This window comes from Erigeron canadensis, chromosome 3 (genome assembly GCF_010389155.1).
Source record: "Erigeron canadensis isolate Cc75 chromosome 3, C_canadensis_v1, whole genome shotgun sequence".
Taxonomy (NCBI): Eukaryota; Viridiplantae; Streptophyta; class Magnoliopsida; order Asterales; family Asteraceae; genus Erigeron; species Erigeron canadensis.
This window is the reverse complement of record NC_057763.1, coordinates 46,508,926-46,532,151: the sequence shown is the minus strand read 5'-3', so window position 1 is coordinate 46,532,151 and position 23,226 is coordinate 46,508,926. Positions and strand designations below refer to the sequence as shown.

Sequence of the window (23,226 nt, the reverse complement as noted above, 5' to 3'; positions counted from 1 at the left end):
AAATCATAATAGAGTTTAAACTATGTTGTTTTAATTAGGTCACGCTATAAAGTCTCTCACCCAAACCTTATTGGTGGAAGAACCCTTCAATAGTCCGTTTAAAGACATAACAACATATTGGATGAAAACCTTGTCATTCTTAAACTTGAAATTGAGTCTTGTCAAATCCAAGCTTTCAGATAGACTTCCTCTGTCAACCCAATTCTTCTATATTTAATTGAAACTTTTTACTTTGGAAAAAAGAATATTCTTCATATAAACATATAAAATCTATTAGCATGTTACTTGCTTGTTTTTATTCTTTTCAATTGTCTTGTAAGAACCTCCTTCTTCTTAATATCAGTAATAATAAGTAAACTATACGGAGAAATTATTTTATTATAATTATGATTATTGTAAATGATTAATTTTCAGAATATAAAATTTTAGATTTGAATAATGTTGCTTTCTAGGAAGGGATCATGGGAAGCACAAGCTGTCTCCTTGTCCTCATTCTCATTCTCAACCTCCGTATATATACTTTTATCTTAATCATATTAGTGAACACAAACACATGTATTCAAGATGCTTAATTTGGTCATGCATTTTGTATGTTTATGATATTCATTATAAGCACTGGGGTGTGAATTATTTTCAAAAGCAATTTATGTTGCACAAAAGGGCAAAACTTTTGCCTGGTGATCTGACATGTGAAATCTTGTGTTCAAACCTCCTTAAGTTAACACTTCAGAATTCAATTGTGTCATGGAAATAGTTCAAAATTAGTGGAAAAACATCATCCGTTTACACTGATTCAACTTGGGAATACGTCTCCCTTTGTTAACTTTTCTGGTTGTCTTATTAATTAGTCATGATCTACAAACAAGTACTTTATAATGTAAATATTGTTTATTCTTTTTACTAGATCTTATGCATGTTACTTACAGCATATTATATAAAAAAATAGTAAACCCTCCGACATTTATATAGTTTTGCTCACCGAACATACATTGAATCTAAATGCACCCATGGAATCAGACTCCCCACATGTAGTCTACAAAAGCCATCTCATGCCCATTGCCAATGGTCCATCAACATTTATATAAAGTCTACGATTTTTATATGTGATTCCTATACCACTTTATTTATTATTATTTATTTATTAGATTAGATGTGCCATTTGTACACATCACTTTACAATTAAAAGATTATTATAAATTTGATGGAACTGAAACATCATATTTAAGTGATGGTTATAACCACAAAAGCATCCAAACGTTGCTCACGCTCCACCATCATTTCACTTTCTTTTCCTAAACAAGATCGTAATGATTTGATTTACACCCTGATTGCCATCAAAGTGACTCCAAATCCCTACTGGAAAAGGTTTCTCAAGAATCGAGACTTCACAAAGACCAACATCAGGTTGACTCTTAAACAGCTATACAGATACCGAAGGCCTGCAGATTAATCTAAGGGTAGGCAAACAGTATTTGAATACTCGATATGATGATCTTTCAGATCAAAATTAAACTTTTTGTCAAAAGGATATCAAACTAAACAGCTAGAAAACACTAATACTTACATATTCATCTTTAAAACTTAAATTCATCGGTTCAACCCAAATACAGATGGAATTAACATTTACCTTTAAACTAAGAACAGTGAAAGCTCCTGGAAGGCTATACTTAAATCTTTCTATCACAAATGTAAAAGGAGACAGAAAATTAGAGCTTATATAGTTTGATTTCACAAATGCAAAAGGAACAGCATCATCAAGTACACACAACCTGTTGTTTTTTAGTCATCTTCTCGAGATTCATTGAAACCAATTTGGTTAAGTTTGGATCTTCGAAAGCAAACTCTGCACCAAGCCTGCAACAGAACATCGCCATATATGAATAACAAGACCAAAATAAAGAAACAATGGCAATTAAAACTGATAACAGGTGGTAATGTAGGGCTGTAGGCCCATATATTATGATTGGGTCAAATCCAGTTACATCTTATCTTTAATATGTTAAACAAGTAAAACAAACTAATAGCTTAAAAGGGGAATTCGTCACCTAAACTGTATTTTTAATGCATAAATCTCCAAAATCTTTTAGTTAGCATAACTGGTTACTTATAGAAATAACCTATGTTATTAATCATATATTCATGTTCACACTAGTTCATACGTTTCAAATGACCTTGGACAGAAAGTGTATCTAGTCAACCCATTACCCGGCGCAGACAGAACTAACTATCATGTCGTTTGTCATGTTGCAATGAACCAATAAAAACTGTGGTCACACCAAAAAGTAACATGATACAACCTAGCATTTAATCTTGAAAAGCTGAAGAGCAACTTCATGAGAAATAAAGAGCTAAACGTATAAAAAGAAACATTGGTGTCATCCATAAGAACAACGAGCTTTTCTCATGATGCATTAACAATTGTACTACCAAAGAAATTTGAGACGGGATCCAGCAAAAGAAATGAAACGAGGGGCGATAGCTAAAAGCTCAAAACAGAAGTTTGTGCAGAGCTACTTACGTATTAGTATTAAGCTTTTCGCATATTTTTTTAGCTAGAATATTTTCCACCCTTTTAAAAAGGTGATAAGACCCATACATGCACTAACAAAACAGTAAAGCTAAAGCCCTCATTTCTGATTTGATAATAATAAATTGTCGAGTAAAGCATGAAAGGCCAGCAAAAGTATAAGCTTTAAGGAAAGAAGTAAAATAATAAATATAAAAGATTCCAACTGTCTTACTTTGGATCCAACACCAATTTTTGAACTTCTTTGATGGATGAACTTGCTGCATATAAAGAAATCTTCCCGACCTATAAATAATTAGAAGAAAAGGTATTAGTAAACTAGGTCAGTAAAAAACCGAAGACAAGCCACAAACAAAAAGGTAAAGAAAAGGTAAAAGAGGTCACATAAAGGCAAGAGCATAATTGGAATGATTGTTTTACCTCTAACATTTGAAGCTTTGAGTCATGGTCATTTGGAAGTTCACGGATTTCTCCAGCTAACCTTATAGCCTCCGATAGGCTTTCAGGGAAAAGAAAATCAAGGCCTAATTGAACCGACGACTGTAGAAGACAAAAAATATCATGGGATTAACCAAAAAATAATGAGACGAGTTATGAAACTACATGACCACTCGGAAGAAAAGAAGACATGCGCTCATATTATGTCATGGGTAGAGGTGGAAAATAGACGGGTCAAATGAGTTGGGTAACAGAAAGAAACAAATAAGTTCTTGGTATGGGGTGAAACATGCAGGGTCAAGTTGAGCTTAAGCACTTTTTGTCGATCTTAATTTAAAAAAACATAATAAATGTATCGAATATGATTACAAGAACAATATCATTGAGAAATCGTCTAAATTGTGAATAAGACAATATCATTTCCCTTTTACTTCTTTTATCGTCTGACCTGTTTATTATAAGAATAACTCAAATCAAATCCTGCATATGTAAATGCATGACAATTTGCGACCTTTATTCATGTAACAAAAATAAAACAAAGGAAAATACAGTGTCCCTTTTTGAGAATAACAGGCATCAAAACAAAGAAATGCAAATAAAACAATTCAACCATATTTAACAGCACAACATCAGCTTAAAATCATTCATCCCAGATTCTCCATACCAAGAATATGTGCTATTCAAAAAAATTCCACTTGACTATTTTCAAGTGTTCGAGGAAAGGAGTCTCTTTAATTGCATTCAACTCACCTGAAGGTTCCTCACTTGGAAAGGACATCCAGTGGGGATGAATACAGCAACTCCTAAATGCTGCTCAATTGACCATGGCTCTATACCTGACCAAAGATTCACATAAGGCTTACAATTTTCGAGTTTAAAGCATATATTGATGTGAAAGTACATCTGTTCAAAGTCAGAATACAATAAAAACTTAAAAAGATATCTCTGCACAATCCAGATATGGCAAAAAGTAATCTATATAAGAAAAACATCATATTTTAATGATTTAGAAACGAATATCAGAAAAAGGATTGACGAATGGAATGAACACTTGTGGCAGTAGGATACGGCCTCTATCCTATAGGAAATTTATATACATATATATATATATATAAGTCATATAATAAGTAGATGCTTATCACTCGTAATAAATATCCTGTGGAGTAGAGGTCATCTCACGGTAACACTAACCAAATTCTTCCTTTAATTTCCTTTTATGATGACTGTCGAGATATACCAATCCTTCATGTAGAGGTTGTGGTACCTGGGATGCATATATAATGTGTAATAAAGTCAATTATATGGTATTGGAAAAACTTCTCACTAGTACAAAAAGTAAAGATTTGACTTACACAATCATTTAAGATGTCGTCAGGGACACCAAATTCATTGCAATGAAGTCTCATATACTCATTCAGCTTTGGAACATCCTCACGGCGAAAGATGTCCCAAATTGCCCCTGGATTACTCTTTGTGAAGGTCTCCTCACAAACTCCATTTAAATCTTCACATTTAAGAGCTTTCTCATTATTGATAGTACTGATCACTGGTCCTTCAGTTATATCATCTTCAACTGTATCTATATCTACCTCCATGTCATTTTCGGTCTTGTGCTCGGTAATAGGTGATTTTGATAACATTGGTTCATCTGAACTTTTTGGTGCGATTGTTTCTGATGTGGTCTCTGGTTCATCTGAAATTTTGGGAGCACTTGTTTGTGATGTGGGCTTTACTTCACATGTATGAACCAACAGGTATACCTACTCATGCAACATGATTCATAACTCAAATCAATCAATACCCTAAACTGAAAAAATAAAGCCTACAGGGAGAAAAAACCTAAATGGTTGCAAGACAGATATCTGATGCTTAATGCTCTAATAGTTCATGTCTAACGGTATTCCTTTATAGTTAAATGCACGGTAGTTATAAAAGCATCAAAAGATGCTAAAGACGAAAACATATAAACTCACCGCATCTCGCATATTTAAATGGAGATTGTTTACTGAATCACCTTGACCAAGTTCATCATACACTCCATAAGAAATCAAGATCTTAGGCCCAACGTCGCTTTGCAGGGAGTAATGAGGCAGTTTTGCAGGAAGATTAAGAAGGCCCCATTTGGAATGAATATACTCGAGCAAAGGCAATTTACTAATAAACTCAGGTCTCTGGTACAATAAAAACTCTTCAGAGGCACTGGGAGAAGGCCAGTTCTTTAACACTAACATTTCTAGACGATCATCTTTCCGCATGCGGCCCTCAGAATATCCTCTGATAAATTGTCCAAGTTCAATATCCATCTGGCATAAGATATAAGCAAAACAGGTGCATGTGAGTAAACCACATAGCAGAACAGTACAAGGTTCTAAGATTGGCGGTTGTGCGATTAACGTAACTGGTTAAAACGGACAACTTTAGTATGAGTCAAAATGGATCTGGGTGGGTTAACCTGCAAACACCTTTTTCTTTTCTATTTTTTACTACCTTTATTAAACGGATGTGCTGAATATGATGTAAACTGTATTACTGCAATGCTATTTTAATTTAGAAAGAAAAAAAATGATTTAGGATGCTTTGGGCAACCAAATACACTTTAGGCGACTTTGACCCGCTTGACTGTTAAGAGTAAAAGTCTAACCCAAATTGACCCTTCTATTTATAAACAGGTTGGAATAGCCGTCTCTATAGTTAGAGAAGTCAAGAACATTGGGGAAGAAGTGATCGGTTCTTCACAAAGAACATTGAGATAGACCATCTAGTTGTACCTCGTCCTTCGTTTAGAACTAAAAACTGGCAACCTACCTCAGACCGGTCAAAGCAATCTATAGCCTTCACAACTCTAATATCACCCTTCTTTCTTTCATCAGTTGTCTCTTGAATTCCTTTCCACATGACCATAGGATCCCAGCCTAGCATTGATGATTCATCACAAACCCCCCTCACTATAACAGGTTGACCTTTGGTCCATTGCTTTCGGAATTCATCGATCCCTTCACTTTTTATATCTTCACAGGACAAAGTATACAGGAAATTGTCATCACTATTCTCTCTCTCTGCAAATTGGCAGAACCTTCTACTTAAGCCATCTATTTTTGGAGGGTTGATGTCAAACAATTTACACCCACTAACCATTTCATCGACATTTTTCACAAGTTTTGCAACCCAGTTCATTTTGAAAATACGTTTTAACACCAAAGGTGAGGTGCCACAGCCACCATGTTTCTTTGGAGGGCATGGAACACTGCCATCATTGTTGGCTTTCCAATCACATAGCTTGTCGGACAGTCTCATTCTTTGTTTCAATGGTTTGTCTTGCTTTTCAAGAGTGATTGTATCTTCATTACAAACATCAGTTTGCATGCTGCTCACCTCTGCTTCACCGCCATCTTTTGAGGTTTTCCTTGCATCTTGGCAGCATCTGAGGCATATATCATAGGAGCATTGCTCACAGTGCCGGTGATAATCAATTATGGGAATTCTGCAGAAGTCACTGCCACACAACACTTCTTAATGAGTTATGATTATAAAAATGAAAGAAACTTCTATGCTTATTAGTCCTTAGTCACCAAAGATTCCAATGTAAGATTCGATATTATGTTTAAAATTAACTAGCTAATATAGAAATTACCAGCACATTTGTTCATCTGCATTTAATTTAGTCCTGGGTAGGTCTATTCTGTTTCCTGAAACAAATACAAACCATGTAAATATAATAAAATTAGATGACTCGACATATCGATTTCGATTTTCAAAAGTGTCTTACCTCGAAGCTTTCTTTCCAGTTCCAGTTCAGAGCACTGTTCAAGGTGAATCTGCTTAACCACAGGAAGCACCGAATACAAAAGGCAAAAAAGATGCTCCAGCTTCTCTTGGGCAGGTATTTCTTGTATTTTCCCCTACAAGTTGGATAGGACTTTAGTTAGTCCTCATATTAAAACACAAAAACAATACAAATATGGATAAGTCTCAGCAAGGATTGGTCTTAAAGGTTAATGATTCAAATTCCCTCCTTTTTCTGATCTCGACAACAAAAACTCTTTACCTTTATCATATTATCTCCCCGTAAACACATCTTGCAACTACAGCAACCTCGACATGCAGGACATTTTCTATGGACTTCTTCAGCTGGAATATCAGGATACCTGCAACAAGGGAGAAGAAGTTGAGTAAAACTGTAGCGCAAAGCAATGCCCTTTTCCAAACACATTCCATCTTACCAGGTGGAAATACATTCATCACAGTATCCTCTCTTATCACACCTAAGGCACCTTAGAACATTCTGTTTGTCATCTCGTCGGCACTGATGACAAATTTGCACACCTGTATCCTCAGATGATTCTGAACCCCCATCAGAAGTGTCCTGAAGATGTTGCATATAAAAATGTATATGAATCAACAATACACACACGCGCGCACGCACACACACACATTTATATATATAATGAGTGAAATCATTATGGTATTTACAAGCATCTCAAACAAAGATATTGCCAATACACGAAGGACTGAATATAAGTCATACATAAGATCAGGAATAAGTTGTGCATTGTGTAAATACTTTATTACTTCAACAGCTCTATTAATAATGTGTTTCTCTCAGTGTAGACCATATAGATTTGATGTTCAAAGAATCAATTCAACTTTTTGGAACAGCTATTAGTTATTATCAGGGTACTCAAATTATATTTATATAAAGTTCTCCTAGGAGCAAGTCATGAATAACAAAGTAATAGTAGCTCAATGTAAATTTTGAAATTGAATTTTTAATCTATATATAACCAGCTATAATAAATGCATAGCAAGAGATGACGTTTGTATATTTACTGCAGTTTAAAGAGATAAAATATCAGATAATCAATTGTTTGAGCATTAAGTACATTATATTATCAACGTAAAAAGCAGAAAAAATTATTAAAAGGAGCATCGATACTTCTAGCTAGAATAGTGTTGAAAAAAACTTTGATCTATAATAAGAAAATAGATTTTATCAAATGGGATACTAAAAAACAATTATCAGACAAGCAAAATTAATAGTGCAAATGCAAACACCCACTTAAAAAGACTTTAACCTAGAAAGGATAATTTTTTATCAGGAGTAATACAAATTTGCAGCTCCACTTACCATCATAGATCCAGCACCATGCATTTTCTCAGATCTGCTTGAATCCGCGACAGAAGACGGTGTCCTATAGGCCTTTGGTGTCTCTCCAGACTCTGCTGTATCTCTTTGAATATCGTCATTTGATTTTGAAGAAATCTGAACAGATGAATTCTTGAAGGAAGGTGTTTCAGGTGAATAACTAATCTGCTTCTTCGATAACATTTCCATGTGTTTATCCAATGAGGCTGAACCTCGGTAATCCGCAAGTGGTGAATCCATATCATCACTCTTACTTTCTAAATAACTGTCACTTTCGCCTGCAGGTCTTCTCTTCTTCTTAAGACTGGCCCTCATTGCAGAATTTGCAGCTCTTTTCTTCGCTTGAATATAGTGCTTTTCACAGACTGTTTTGTCGGGCATGGACATGGCATGGCATCTCCACTGTTTACCATCTGATCTCTTACAACGTAAATCATCAGGAATTCCAGTATTATCCTCAACAGTTGCAGAGTTTGATCGCGTAGGATCCATAATAACTATCAAATAAAACTGAAACAAAAAATCTCATACTAAACCATATGCCTAGGCCAATCTGTATAAAAACAATGCAGAGATATCATAAGCCATGATATATCAACCCTACTAGACTTTGACGACATGTCATCTTAACAAATGACTACAGAAGTCTCCTAAGTGGTAGCTTAAGTAAACACTGATGTGAGACCTAAGGGGCCTAACTATTCAAAAAGACTAATATTTCAGGGAATATCATAATCACCAACACTCACTAGATCTAAATTTCAAAATTATCTTTCTCTGGCATGTCAAATTCATTAAAGTAGAAAGACTAATAAGATAATAGCAGGATTTGCTTCACAAAGAGTGCATACTAACTTCTGTATAATGGCAGTAAGTAAATCCTATTGTTGCCACTATGATTTTTTCTTAACTCTTACTACAATCTAAGTTTCCTTAAGTGTGCCGAGAAAGCCATTTTACACATAAAATTTCTCATGATTTTTCTAGTCATCAAGTTCTTAATTTTCAGTTGTTCGGGTACTAATGTATGATCATGCTATATGCCTTGAACATGTAGTATTATATTAAGGTTTACGGTAGTGAACTTGAAAGTCACCCAACAACAGCCAAGAAAGCTTAAGGTAAAAACTCCCCTTAGTACATCATATCACTACCTGAAACCTAATAAAGATCAACCTTAATAATAACAACCTAAAAAACCTTCCAAGATCAAAGGAACAGAAACTAGCATTAGTTTTGAAAAACCTTGCAACATCAATAAACTAAATTGAAATATATTTATGTAAAATAAATTGCATTCACTAAGTGATCATATAAAGCAAGACCCTAAAATTAAAATTTTACCTTTCCCAAATTTGATCAATAAAATAAGGGAAAATGTTACATGATGTTAACATCATCTAACTTAAATGATGTTCTCTCACAAACTTACTCACATCAATTTTTACACATGTCAAAAAGCCCCCCATGATTTTCATGGTTTGTGAGAGCATCATCATCTAACTAGATGATGTTAACATCATTTAAGTCATCCCCATAAAATAAACCCTAGATTACAATTCCCACATATTCCAGAGCATAAAACCAAGAAATTCAAATACAACAAAGAAAGATTGTTACTTTCAAACTAAAACATCCAAGATACATCATAAAGTACATAAATTTATATAAAACTACACTAAATATAATACTATTAATAATTTATATAAAAAAAACATAAATGTAAATTGGGATGAGAAGAAAAGAGCTTACCAATGTGTAAAGAACTGAAAAATTATGTACTCCGTATATATAGATAAAAAATATATATATACTCGTATGTATGTATCTCACAATAAGCAGAATATATAAGATGGATTTTGAGTAATGTTTTTTTGAAGTATTATATTGTTATTTATTATACAAATATATGGTAAAGCGATTTTTACAAAAATATAGTTTCATTCGCGAATAATGATTTCGAGCAGCAGGCGTAAATAAATCAGGAACACAAACAGAACAGAGCTGTGGTGCTCACTCAGGAGGCCAAATTACTTTCATCCCCCTTCTTTTGTTTTCACATAACTACGGGGTGGGCCAGGGTGAATAAAAACCGAACTGAAAACCAAAAAAAACTATAAAACCGAAAAATTTTGAACCGAAAAAATAAAAAATCATTGGTTTTGATTTTTTAAAAACTGAAAGTTATGGTTCGTTTTGGTCCCTAATGAAAAACCGAACCATATAAACCGAAACGAACCAAAAAAATATATTGGTTACTTTATTATATATTTATATCAATAATCAATTTATTATTAATTTTTGGTAAATATGTTAATACATTTGCATTTTTAGGTGTATATAATAATATTATTTATATGTTTAAGTGAAAATACACAACAAAATTGATTTGTTTTCATAAATGTATAATTTAACAACGCGTAAAAGATATAAATAGTTATATATAAAATTCGTTTGAAGTTTGTACAACTTACTGTTATGGATTTGTTATCATTGTTGTAATGTTATTGTTGTTAATATTGTTTTGAAAACTTGTTGAAATTAATTATGGTGTAATTATAAGGTATACACTTATAAACTTTTCAAAACTCAATTTGACCCAAACCACAAGTGGTTAAAAAACGACTAAAACCGAAAAACCAAACTGAAATAATCTCAAACCGAAACCGAAAACCAATGGTTTTAGTTTTTAAAAACCGGATTGTAACGGTTCGGTTTCGGTTTTAGTCAAAAACTGACCCAGTAAGATTACATACAACCGGTAAGAAGCAAGAAAAGACAAAAAAAAAAAAAAAAAAAAGATAGGCACCACAACCGGTACCACTGTCCCCAAATCCTTCCCCACCCTACCGGTACCGGAGAGTCGGAACGGTGTTCAAACCGGTACTTGTCCGGTACCGGTCTCCTGCCTATGCGCTCCGTCCAGCCTAACAAGGTCAATATTACATACAAAGCTTCATTATTAGTATGCGGTAAGATTTTTTGATATTTTAATGTTCGGAAAAAAAAAAAAGTAAGTAGGCACCATAAAGTTTATGTTTTTTTTTCTTAGATGTTTTTATTTGATTTGTGAAAGTAAGACAATAGGAAGATTTAATGGAGTATTAAGTTGAAAGTAAAACAATGTTTTCTTTTTTCGATATCCATACTTTTTTTAAAGGTGTGAATCAATTTCGCGCAATAAAGGATCTAGCTTACATTGTCTTGACTGTGTTCACTAGAAAGCCCCCCACCCTCAATACTTTATTGGAGGAAAAATTCACATTAAAATTACTAAAAGACACAACATTTAATTAGGATAAAATTTTATCCTCTTAGCAAGACTCGAATCTTAAGTTATATGCTCGCTGGTTCATATTCCTTTTATAGCTATTATTAAAAGTTAACTGAAGCACATCGTATATATTCAAAATAAAACTAAGCTTTAAGAGATATTCAAACAAAAAAAATATTAAGAAGTTTCAAAAATACATACCCTTAATTTTGATCTACGTTATGTTAATATATCGATGAGTTTAATGGTTGTGTTAATAAGGAAGTATATAATCTAGTAAGTTTTAATTTACCGAGTGTCTAAAGTAACTTCAATAACAGTAAAACCACAACAGTACGTCAATTTAGAGCATATATTCAATTCGACCATTCTTATAATTGAACATAAACAAATCACTCACTTTTATTAATATGAAATAATAGAGAAAGCATATATCCAACAAATTTTAACCATTTTTACAAGATAAATTTAGAGCATAAATATGGTCTATACAAAATATAAACCAGAACTTGAAAAAGCTAAATTTGACAAAACTTGATTCTCGACTCATGCTACTCCTCATTTGCAAAATTTTCGGTGAGAAATATGATCACATGTACCTACTAAAAATCCACCATAACATATTACTAAGTGAATTCCCATCGTCATGAGAAGTCAGACTCGTAACCTTCACAAGAGCATCCTCCTGATCGTAAATCCCTTCCAACGCGTACACAAACGCTTTCCATCCTTCGCCAACACCGCCTCTTTCCAAAGCAGGCGAACTCCAATCCACGAGCTGTCTAACGAAGTCTCTATCAGCAAACAAAGCTCCCGTGACCGGCAGCAACGGCAACACTTGAATCCCAACTCGGCATTCTTTTTGCTCGGGTGGAGCAAACCATAGCCCACTGTCTCTTTTGTTTGCCCAAACAATTCCCGTTATTCTGTTTTCACTTGCGAAATCTTGAGGATATATTGTGCCGTTTTCTTTTATGTGCCACCATGTGTTAGCAGCATCAATCTCCATTGTCGCAAGCAACGATCCCATATTAAAAAGTTGTGTGTCTCCATATGCTGACCCCATCAAAGCAGCCGAGTAATAAGCGTTGATGGCTTCACTTGTGCTTTCTTGATTCCTACCGTCTGCGAATTCAATCAACCCTGAAGCCTCCGAGTGTAACTTCCATGTGTCGAAACATCTCAAATACGGATACGTTGAACGTGTACCATTACTGAAAGTCATGATGTCTCCCATATCATTATCAAAAGTCATGAAATCTCCCATCAAAGAGTACGCTTGAGGCTTATACTTGATTCCCCAATCCGGGTCTATCTTGGCTAAAACAGCAATTCCATAAACAAAATAACCGATATGATAATGGTGATCATTGTAAAGCCCAAACCCAAAATCCGCACCTGAATCAGCAGAGCCTTGTTTCGTTATAATCCCACCCCAAGATTTGTCATAAATGAAACCGTTACCCTGAAACGTTCCATCTAACCATGGCTCGATCGTGGCCTTCAAATAAGTCGTGATCCTTGGGATAACATCAAGGTAACCAATCTCTTCGGCTATCATTGCTAACCTAGCTGCTCTTGCCACCAACTTGCCATAAAAGTAAGATGATGTAGTCGATATGTTACTCGAATCCAAGCCATCAACATCTTTCACAAGAGCAGCTATGATTTGAGGGTAGGACTCACTCCTAACTCCTTTGATTGAATGCCAAGTCACAGCGACCGGGTTAGATTTCAACACCCACGAATCGCCAGCAACACCTACGAGATCACCATCTATACTCTTGTATCTAAAACCATCAACCACCTTAAGACCAAACCCGAGACGAACATGAAGAGGGGTTGCTAACATCAACAAATCCGCCTTTTCACCCCAACACTGTTTGTACCAATTGTATCCAATGCTAGATGGTTCACTAAGCACAGTATAACCCGAAACAGGATAGCATTCACTGGACCTGTCAAGAACCGATTCGGTTTCTGGACTTGGATCCGACAGGATAGCAATGCGAAATACACCCGAGAATTCTTGGGATATAATACTAGATGTATAATAGGTTAGAGTTATTGGTGAGGAAGCATAAAAAAGCCATGTTTGACCATTATTGAGCTGAAGCTTGAACTTGGTCAGCTCACGGTTTGTGATTAAACTAACAATTGTGTCAACGGTTGAAATTTGGATTGAGACACTTTGCATGGTTTTGAATGTCACGTATGGGCTGCCCCTAACAAGAAAAAACTTCAAACTCTCTTGGATATCCAAAGTGACACTAAGATGACTAAAAGAAGACACCACATGGTTTTGATTATTCGGGCTGGGGCTATTCAAAGCGGATATGGTAAGATCCGGGCTGAAGGTTTGGGAAGTAGAGGCAGAGGTGGAAACCTGATCGGGGTAAGATATAGTAAGTGACGAGAGGTCGGGTTTGATGAGGTAAGGGTGAATGTATTCTGTTTGGTTCCCATTGTTTAGTACAAAGTTTTGAAAGAAGGAATTTGTGGGCAGAGGGGATGACAAGAGGTCTGGCGAGAAGAAACGGGCCGGGTCAGGAAGGACCGACGACGTGGCTTCCGGGAACATGAAAACATCGTCCGCCGCGGTTATGGTGGCGGGAAGAAGAAGAAGTAAAAAACAGACAAGCCTTACTAACATTTTGAATATACTGATCGAGAAACAAACAAGTGCATGCAGTGGAAGAAAGAAAGATGGAATTTGAACCCCATTATATATATACCGTATAGCAATATGCATGTCTATCTATTTGTCTAAACAGCCGATAATGTAAAATCGTAGCTATAATTGATATTGCTACAAGATAAGAATTATACATACATACATACCATCCTTACATAATAATAATGATGATAATAATTAATAATAAAAGTGATTATTAGTATGTAAAATTCGACCAGATTGAGATTATATTCATGCCAAATATGTCGAGGCGGGCTTTATGGAGTTTAGATAAAACTATGACAAAGAGATAGAAGTTTGACATTTTATATATTTTGAAAAATTACCACAAGTCCAGAAGTAAAATCTTAGCTATATTTGATATAGCTATAGCTACAAGATAAGAATAATTAATTCATTCCATCCTTACAATTATTAATAAAAATAAGAAGATACGAGTATATAAAACTCGAGCAGGTTCATGGCAAAAATTTCGAGGGCTATATAGTTTATAAAGTTTCGATAAATACTCATGTCAAAGAGATAGAAGTTTGAGATTTTATTTGAAAAATTACCTTAAATTGAAAGCTAATACTATGACAAATTAAAAGAGATAGAAGTTTGAGATTTTAATTATTTGGAAAAATAATTATCATATGTGTATAATAAGGTAAATATTCTATAAGATCATGTTTATGTTTATATATATTAACACAAAAGCTGTATTTTATTATATCAAGTGTTACATGACACAAATAAAGTTATTTACGATCAAAGTTAGTCAATATGACAACTAAAATGGGACGGATGGAGTATGATGAATTTTGTGTGCTTATTTGTACACAAAAGTTTTAGCCATACACAACATTTCGTGTACTAATCATTTGTATGTACGTGTATATGTAAATAATTAAATACGTGCCTTGTATCTTTTATGTACATCGAAAACAATTTATGCACGTATCATTTTTCATATGATACTTATCATTTGAAAATCACTTCCATCGAAAAATAAAAGTTAATTACAAATACTACTCGTACTAAAAATTAATCAAATGTATGTAAAAATATATTTCATATTTTGGAGTTTTAGTTTATTAATTAATGCTCTTATATCGTTTTATTGACACATGTTAGAAAAAATAATACTGTACATGTCAATGATGATGATCTATACACCTCTACCTTTTAACCATACGCTAATGGCAATGCTTGTGTTTAATATATTATGGCAATGTTTATGCGGTTCAATATGATAATATTGCTACGTGAGAAGAACGCATGTTACTAAATGTGTCATGGCAGCCAACCTGTGATCTTTAATTTATATGTAAACTAATGACGGCGGGTGCATCTATGCTAGGGTGTTTCATTAATTCTGTTTAATCGTTTGCTTGGTTTAGGAACTTCTTTGACCCAAACAACTCCATTCTCAGCTCCTTACTGAAAAGCTACTGTAGGATTTAATTTCTAAATATAAATGAATACCTACAATTAAAAACCACAATAAAATACATTCAATCAACAAATTGAACCCATAACTAACCAAAATTTGAACATTCATGGCTATACTATAAAAACTTAGTTATGAACACGAGAAGTGCGTTTTGCACTACCACAAACTGACTATGCATCTATGATGTCTCTTTGCAAACTACTATCCAGGTCCAACAAATTTGCCATATTCGAAACTACTATCAAGGATTCCTTTGGATCATATGCAAGAGACTTTGCACAATCTCTGACATTGGTGGCCTAAATTCCGGTTCAGCCTATGGAAGAAAAAAAACAATACAATATGAGCAACTAACTATCATGGTTCTGATTGACATTTATAAGACAGACCAAGATGAAAGGTCTAAAGCACAAAGCTATGATATAGATATAAAAAGACTCTAGTATTGAGGTTTTGCGGTTTTCAACAAGCTTAAGCGGGTTCTTTAGGCTATCCATTTATAAAAAAAACAAGACTAATCGACATTCAACAGGCTCAGGCAACCACCCTACCAACTGGCCGTGTCTGCTTTTCAAAACCTTGATTTTAAAGACATAAAAAGGGGTCAAAGACCCATTACGACTTCGACCTCAAAAATCAAACCACTTACGACACCAGGAGTAGAACCAAAGAAACAATTTTGAAAACAAGTTAACCTTGACACTTACCTGAACGCAGAGAGAAATGATATCTGCAAACCTAGACAAAGACTTGGAAGAACATGCAGAACGTAGAGAAGGATCAACCATCCCTGACAATGCTTCTATATCATGTAGCTGAGAGATTGCCCATCTCACGAGAAACTGTTCCCCACGTGGCCTTGAACTATGAAAGTCAAGTTTTTCTCGTCAACAACATTGAATATACGATAAATGCTTCATTGAACGGTCATGATAGTGCTATTTAATAAATGCATGGATAACCAACCTGTCAAACGCTTTCCGGCCAGTGAAAAGTTCTAACATAATGACACCAAAGCTATAAACGTCACTCTGGTAGGTATAACTTCCAGACTCAAGTTCCGGGGCACCATACCCGCAGCCTTGCAACTGAAAATTAAGTTGTGTCAAATGTCAACAGCAATCACATAAACATAAACACATTAGCCATGTGACTCCGAGTCTCGACATATAAAGGATCGGTTTACCTGGGTTACATGGCTAGATGGTAATAATGGAGCAAAACCGCAATCTGAAACGCGTGCATTGAGCTCATTGTCGAAAAGAATATTTGTTGAATTCAAGTTCTGATGTACAACAGCCGGTTGACAAACTTCATGCAAGTACCTTCACACAAATAACACATTTAGATACGCGTTGGTATCAAGGGTATATATAAAACTCTAATATATATTGCTGAAAATGGTGCACTAATGCTCATTTTAATCGCTCAGCCATAAATCAAACCCATGTCGTCACGGGTGTCTGCCATGGCTCAAACACATGACTCCAAGGGACCAAGGATATTTCCAAATTTCGTGTAAGGTCAGCAGTTAAAAATATGTACTCACTCAAGAGCTCTTGCTACTTGAAGTGCTAGATGTACTCGCGAATTCCACGAAAGCTTCTCATGAACTTCATCATTTAGATGCAGAGCTTCATATAATGTCCCATTCTCACAATACTCGAAAGCAAAAAGTCTTTGCCCATGCTCAAGACAGTAACCTTCAAGTCCAACTATATTTTCATTCCGAAGTTTAGACATACTTGACACCAACTCCATAAAGCGTTCATCGCTCCACTTCCTAGAGGTTGCAGTGTCCAATTTCTTGATTGCTAGTCGCTATACATTATAAAACACAACATCAACAAGCATCAAAACGAGTCATTTGTATAAAACAACATCATTGCATTATTTTGGAGTTCTGATCAAATAAAAATGGTTGGAATGACTGACAAAGACTTTTTATCCATTTATTCTGTCAATAATGGTTAAAATTACTGTACTAAACAATTTTCAAAGGATTGAAAACCAATTCTTAACCCATTCAATTTTCTAAAATCTTTTTTATTTGACGCATTGTTTCCCTTGGAAATGACTTGCAAACCAGATCGACCCATTTATAAAAAGATCAGTGAGTCAAGTTGCCACATCTACATAAAATCTTACCTTCCCATTAGGAAGCTCAGCTTTGTATACGGTAGCAAGCATGCCACTTCCTATAAGATTTTCTTGAGAAAAGCTATTTGTGTACTCTTGAAGAGATGCTATCGAGAAAAATTTCGCAGAGTTTACAGTTCTTATAGTACGCTGAGAACTACTCGTTGGAACCGCAGTCGGTTTTACAACGACCCTTTCACGAGGAGAAGGTTGAGGAGGTAGAGCTCGAGGTGTTAAAGAATTTGCATTGACTTTTGTCATGTCTATCACATGATCATCCTTGCTCTTAGCAACTGTTTCGACCTTCTCACTTTTTGTTGATGACATTGCCAATAGATCCTTGTTTCCCATATCTGAAAATTAGATATAAGCATCAATATGGGTCATTACTACCGTAAAGTAAACAGAAAAATCTTTGTTTTTATTGTCCCAACATTTTTAGTATACAGTTATACACCACACACTAACACATAAATGCTCTCTTGTTATGCAGAAGTTACATTTAATTTGTGTATGAAGGGATACCAGTAAAAACAAAGATACCATTTGACCATTATTGACCTGTGAATTCAAAGTGAGAATTGTTTCCTTTTTATAATCATAAGAGTTGCAATCATGTCAAGCAAAAACAAAAGGACAGGTGCAAGCTTACCATTTTCTCTACGTTCAGATGGTTTTAAGACATTTACTGTAGAGCTTGACTTTTGCACATTCTTTGAAAGTTTGACTGGTGGCTTTTTTTTTAGCCGTTTAGAAATACAAAAGCAAACTCCAAATGCAAGTACAAGAAGAATCAGGAATCCACCAATACCAACCCAAAAAACTTTTCTACTCATTAAAGACTTGGATTTTCCAGAAGAATGTTGTGGCTCTGGTGGTGGCTGTCCGAATACTTGAATTCCCGGCCCAATTTCCGGGGGTTGGGGGGCAAGCGATGATGGTGACGGAGATGAGATTGGTGGAGAAGGAATAATTGTTGTGTTAAAGGGGTTTCCAGTGCTTCTGCATTGTATATAAGAATGTTAGGGCACAAGATAAGCTTGTAGAGAGTACATATACGACAACATAAAGACATACTTCCTCTGTTTAACTGGAACTGCAACATTTGACTAGACACATAAGTTGGGACAATGTATCACTACATATAATGAAATAAAATTCATAAAACCCTTCACCGGGTGGATGTCATATCCACAGGTGGAAAAATGGGCAGGTCAGACAATAAGTCAAAAGTGATGTGAAAAAATAACCTATCAGGCAACTTAAACTTCCCTAATGCAATAAAAAGATCAAGATTCTTAGTAATGTAAGTAAGAGTTACATAAAACTTTACCTGAAATTCGGAATGCCCATCAATTTGGGAGGTATTGGTCCAGAAAAAAGGTTATTTTCCACATCCCTACGTAAAAAACATAACTTCAGCACAAAAGAGATACTCCCAGAAAAAAAATGGCACGGAGATAGGGCAAGAAAATTACAAAGTTATTAGTGGAAGATCTTGCAGTACATCAAGAAACCCAGTAAGATGATTATCCTGCAAATGTCTGCAAATTAAAAGCATCCTCATGTCACTTCCTTTGTCCTAAAAGGGTAACCATTCAGTTTAAAAACCCGAAGAAAGCTCTTTCCAGCGAGATGTGTCAATGGATTACCTCTTAATTTCTTATATATTCAGACATAGCTCCTTATACCATTGTTAAAATATGAACGATTATGGTTACTTTTGACAACAGAAATTAGCCTAAATGACTCTCAAAAGTCAAATGTGGACATTTGCTAGAACTGGGAAAGTGATCTTAGCTGAAAAAGCAAGACGAACTACTCACAATGTTGTTACTGATAACAAGTTTGCCATCGAAGGAGGCAGTGGCCCGCTTAAATTGTTAGCAGACAAGTCCCTGCCAGCAAGACATAGAATCCTTAAGAAACATTATAAACACACACAACAGTTGTAGATAACAGAAGAAGGTGACGTACATATTAACTAAAGGTGTAAGCTGTTGAAAAGAATCCGGTATTACTCCAGTCAAATGGTTGTTGCTCAATGATCTGAACTAATAAAAAGCTCTGTTAGATTTTAAGCACTCAAATAGTGCATGAACTTGATATTGGTACGTGATACTTACAAGTCTGTCATTTGGCCTAACAAGGATAGAGAGTCTGGGATGCTCCCTGTAAGTTGGTTCCCCGAAAGCGTTCTAACATAGAGCCAAACAAAAAAGTATTTTTCTTTAAAAGAAAAAAAAAACTAAAACCAATAAAACAGAAGAATATAGTGTACTCAAAAAGAATACTCTACTAATCTACTTTGTAAGAATGAGGTACAAGTGTACAACAATTATGTTTGCATTTACATTTCCTTAAGTGATCCAAAACCCTTTTATTTTTCTTGTTCTCTTTTATCAAATTCACAAGAACAATGGTTTGTCTGATGAGTTTGAATTTGACAAAACTAAACATTCAGATAGAACTTGATGGGATAGGGACTAAGAAACATACAAAATCTTGATCGTAAGAGGAAGGCTTGTTGGTATCGGGCCTCCAATATGATTATTGCTTACATCTCTGCGAAAACATACCAAAATAAAACTATTAGTTGATGAAAGGATATCAGAAACTTTTTAAACGAAACAATAAATCTTGAAGTGAAGTATTCGTAAAATTCAAAGGGTAAAAACTTACATCTGTATGATGGATAAGAAAGCTCCCAAGTTTTCACCCAATTCACCTCCCAGATTAGCACCATTAAGCACTCTACATACATTCATACATATTATAAACATTGACAAATATTGATAAAAAGACGATAGATATCAACAATGAATAATTAAAAATCAAGATTAATAAAAGATGTATCCTACATTCCAGTTATATTGGAGTTGACACATAGAACTCCTTGCCAACCTTCCGCACAAGGGTCTCCCCCAGATACTAACCATCCAGGAAGAGGTGGGTAGCCGAGAGCCGCATACAGACTATTTATAGCCAAGACTGAAATAGAAAACTTCATAAATAACCAAAAAAAAAAAGGAATCTCAAATACCGCTTGACAATTCATATTCATAATTTCAACAAGTAACAAGAACATGTGATCTTCAACAAAATGTGCAGTATGATCAACAAAAATTTGTCACTTAACGCGTTACTAACAACAAATTAACATTCTATGTCAAAAATCCTAAATATGCTTAGGTTTTTTTTTTTTTTTTTGCCTCAAACATATAGCTTGAATCGAATTTGGTCTGCTAAATTCTGCAATTATTGGATGTCTTAAAAAGTTGTAGATAACTTTCACAAATACATTATATATAAAAAAGAAACTCATTCGTAAATTTCAACCCAAGTAGACTTCTGGTGACCGCAGAATTAGGCTTCATATAGAGCATACAATTCAGATTAAGACATTATCCTAGTTCAATAAATCACAAACTATGAAGTTACAAGATCACAAATAAATAAACATAATTTTACCAATAACAATAAAAATACATTTAAAATGGAACACTTAAGTCAAACAGTCAAATAAAATAAATCACAAAACAGAGAAGAATTTTGAAAATATAGAATAATGCTTACCATCCCTTTGATCGGTCTCTCCATAGCAAACTTGAGCAATGAAAAGTGTCATCAAACACACGATTCTCAACTTACTATAAAATTCCAATCTTAAATACTCCATGACCAATTACTAAACTTGAAATTTTTTATTAATAAATAAATACTTGAACTTTTTATTTTTTAAGACAAGATTTATTTTATAAAAATAACCCACAGAAATAAATTTTAAAAAAAAATTAAAACTTGCAAATACACACAGACAATATCTTTAATTTAAGAACAAGAACACACACTCACCAATATTAAACCCTAATAAAAAAAAAACCCAGAAAAAATAAGCATTCAAATTCTCAGTAAAACGTATAAAACTTTAAACTTTATAAAAGTAAAGTTATAAAAAGATGACAAAAAAGCAGACCCAAAAAGCAAATCTTGACTGAAAAACTGCACGTTCTCTCAAAATTAAGCAACAAGTTTGAAACTTTGAATAAACCCAGAAGCTAATTTGGATTCTTAAGAACACAGAACAGAGATTTTGCTTATAAATATAAATATATAGATACAATATGAACCCTGAAAGTATAAGTATATCGCTTATGTAATGAAAGAAAAAGTGATGATGATGTTTTAAGAGACTGGTGATACTTATCTTATTTTTGTTGTAGATTTTGTTAATTTGTATGTTTGATATAGTTTCTGTAAATAATTATGGAGGTTTATATTATTGGGTTGTTTTTTTGAAAGATATAATAATAAATATATTTGTAATATTAGACCGTTGGATGGTGGTGGCTCATTTGGTGGAAGGTGGGACATTGTTTTTGGGTGTAAAACTTTAGTCACTTTTTTCTTTTTTGTTTTCTGGAGTACCTTGTTTCTCTTTCTTTGTTTTGGTAATAAATGGATAATAGAAGGATTTAACCTAAGATATATCAAAAATCACCTATATTATCCCAACAATGAAATTAAGTGATCCCAGGGTAAATGTGTAATCAGCAAAATTTATCGGTTTCTCACATCAGAAATAATTGACACTTTTTGGTTGTGGTTCCATTGCCCCCAACTTTTGGTAAAAATATGCAAATTATTTTTACAAATATAATCAACACTATAGAGTCGATGAAAATGAACAAACTAAAAAGCGTGAAACCACCTTTTTTACCTAATATTTGACGCTTTGACACATTTTGGCACTTTTTAGCACATTTTAACACTATGGAGTCGATGAAAATGAACATTGGGTGAGTGACTAAAAAGTGTGGAACCACCTTTTTTACCAAGTATTTGACGTTTTGACACTTTTGGCACTTTTTAACACATTTTGGTACTACACCCCACTATTTGGCACAAATGGGCTCTTTTGGCAAATAAATAAATAAATAAATTAATAAATTTGAGACACATGACGGATCCTAATTCTCTTAAAAGCTTGTCAAAAATTGCCAATTATTGGTAAGTTGTTACTAGTAATTTAAACTATTTTTTCAACTTTTAGAGATGTTTTTTTCCGTTAATCAATGAAAATGTTAGACAATAAATGAATGAAATTGTTAGACAATAGATGAAGAATTACGATTGCTTATTTTTGTATTTTTCATACTTACACTCTACAAGAAAACATGCAAACATGGGAAGTGGAGAACGAAAAGTTGAGTTGATGATGATATCACCCAACTCTTACTTGTCTCTTGAAGCAAACTCTTCATCATTAAGTTTTGCCTAATATATAATAAACAATGATTTTCCAGAACATAAACTACACCACAATAATTAATTTTCCCACACTTTTTAATGCTCCTATATGTAGGGTGGTTATAAATTAGTTAGCATGTCCTAAAACATAACGATACTAATATTTCCACATAAAACTAGTTTTAGTCGATATTACTTGTAATTGCACTGAAGCGTACGTGTACGTCAGATCGTCTTAGACTCTTAGGTGGCATTTTGGTTTGAGTATGGATTTCGTAATGTTTATAGATTTGAAAGAAAAGTCAGATATTTTTCTGTAAGGATG

The 23,226-nt window shown here is 34.2% G+C and overlaps 3 protein-coding genes across 4 annotated transcripts; all 3 read right to left on the bottom strand.

The window, feature by feature from the left end:
• Positions 1-1,544: 1,544 nt before the first annotated feature.
• Positions 1,545-9,955, bottom strand: LOC122592486 (lysine-specific demethylase JMJ25). 2 transcript variants are annotated; one of them, XM_043764725.1, is made up of 14 exons: positions 9,861-9,955; positions 8,091-8,618; positions 7,186-7,328; positions 7,011-7,110; positions 6,732-6,864; positions 6,597-6,651; positions 5,771-6,458; positions 4,939-5,268; positions 4,318-4,725; positions 4,157-4,229; positions 3,716-3,801; positions 2,948-3,067; positions 2,742-2,812; positions 1,545-1,854 (listed from the first exon to the last, which is right to left on the bottom strand). In XM_043764725.1, the coding sequence occupies exons 2-14, from the start codon at positions 8,598-8,600 to the stop codon at positions 1,755-1,757; spliced, it is 2,817 nt and encodes a 938-aa protein (XP_043620660.1). In that variant the 5' UTR covers positions 8,601-8,618; positions 9,861-9,955; the 3' UTR covers positions 1,545-1,754. The 2 variants fall into 2 exon arrangements, with proteins under 2 accessions (XP_043620660.1, XP_043620661.1); XM_043764726.1 differs by lacking the exon at positions 9,861-9,955 and having other exon boundaries at positions 8,091-8,641.
• A 2,016-nt stretch (positions 9,956-11,971) lies between these two features.
• On the bottom strand, positions 11,972-14,035 carry LOC122592252 (ascus wall endo-1,3(4)-beta-glucanase-like). The gene has a single exon (XM_043764442.1). It carries the CDS (start codon positions 14,033-14,035, stop codon positions 11,972-11,974), a length of 2,064 nt encoding a protein of 687 aa, XP_043620377.1.
• A 1,483-nt stretch (positions 14,036-15,518) lies between these two features.
• Positions 15,519-21,500, bottom strand: LOC122592710 (protein STRUBBELIG-RECEPTOR FAMILY 3-like). Its single transcript, XM_043765002.1, has 16 exons — positions 21,228-21,500; positions 20,513-20,642; positions 20,334-20,405; positions 20,151-20,216; positions 19,778-19,849; positions 19,629-19,700; positions 19,478-19,549; positions 19,130-19,195; positions 18,985-19,050; positions 18,304-18,653; positions 17,661-18,004; positions 17,062-17,333; positions 16,699-16,837; positions 16,479-16,600; positions 16,220-16,376; positions 15,519-15,828 (listed from the first exon to the last, which is right to left on the bottom strand). Exons 1-16 carry the CDS (start codon positions 21,328-21,330, stop codon positions 15,754-15,756), a joined length of 2,178 nt encoding a protein of 725 aa, XP_043620937.1. The 5' UTR covers positions 21,331-21,500; the 3' UTR covers positions 15,519-15,753.
• Between the last annotated feature and the right edge of the window lie 1,726 nt (positions 21,501-23,226).

Excerpts from the sequence above, each read along its gene's own strand:
- LOC122592486 (XM_043764725.1), bottom strand. The coding sequence starts at position 8,600 with ATGGATCCTACGCGATCAAACTCTGCAACTGTTGAGGATAATACTGGA. Across the intron at positions 6,459-6,596 it reads GCAGATGAACAAATGTGCTG|TGACTTCTGCAGAATTCCCA; the intron begins GTAATTTCTATA and ends GTTGTGTGGCAG. Across the intron at positions 2,813-2,947 it reads CAAAGCTTCAAATGTTAGAG|GTCGGGAAGATTTCTTTATA; the intron begins GTAAAACAATCA and ends AATTATTTATAG.
- LOC122592252 (XM_043764442.1), bottom strand. The coding sequence starts at position 14,035 with ATGTTAGTAAGGCTTGTCTGTTTTTTACTTCTTCTTCTTCCCGCCACC.
- LOC122592710 (XM_043765002.1), bottom strand. The coding sequence starts at position 21,330 with ATGGAGTATTTAAGATTGGAATTTTATAGTAAGTTGAGAATCGTGTGT. Across the intron at positions 20,406-20,512 it reads AACTCCAATATAACTGGAAT|AGTGCTTAATGGTGCTAATC; the intron begins GTAGGATACATC and ends GAATGTATGTAG. Across the intron at positions 16,377-16,478 it reads GGCCGGAAAGCGTTTGACAG|TTCAAGGCCACGTGGGGAAC; the intron begins GTTGGTTATCCA and ends TGACTTTCATAG.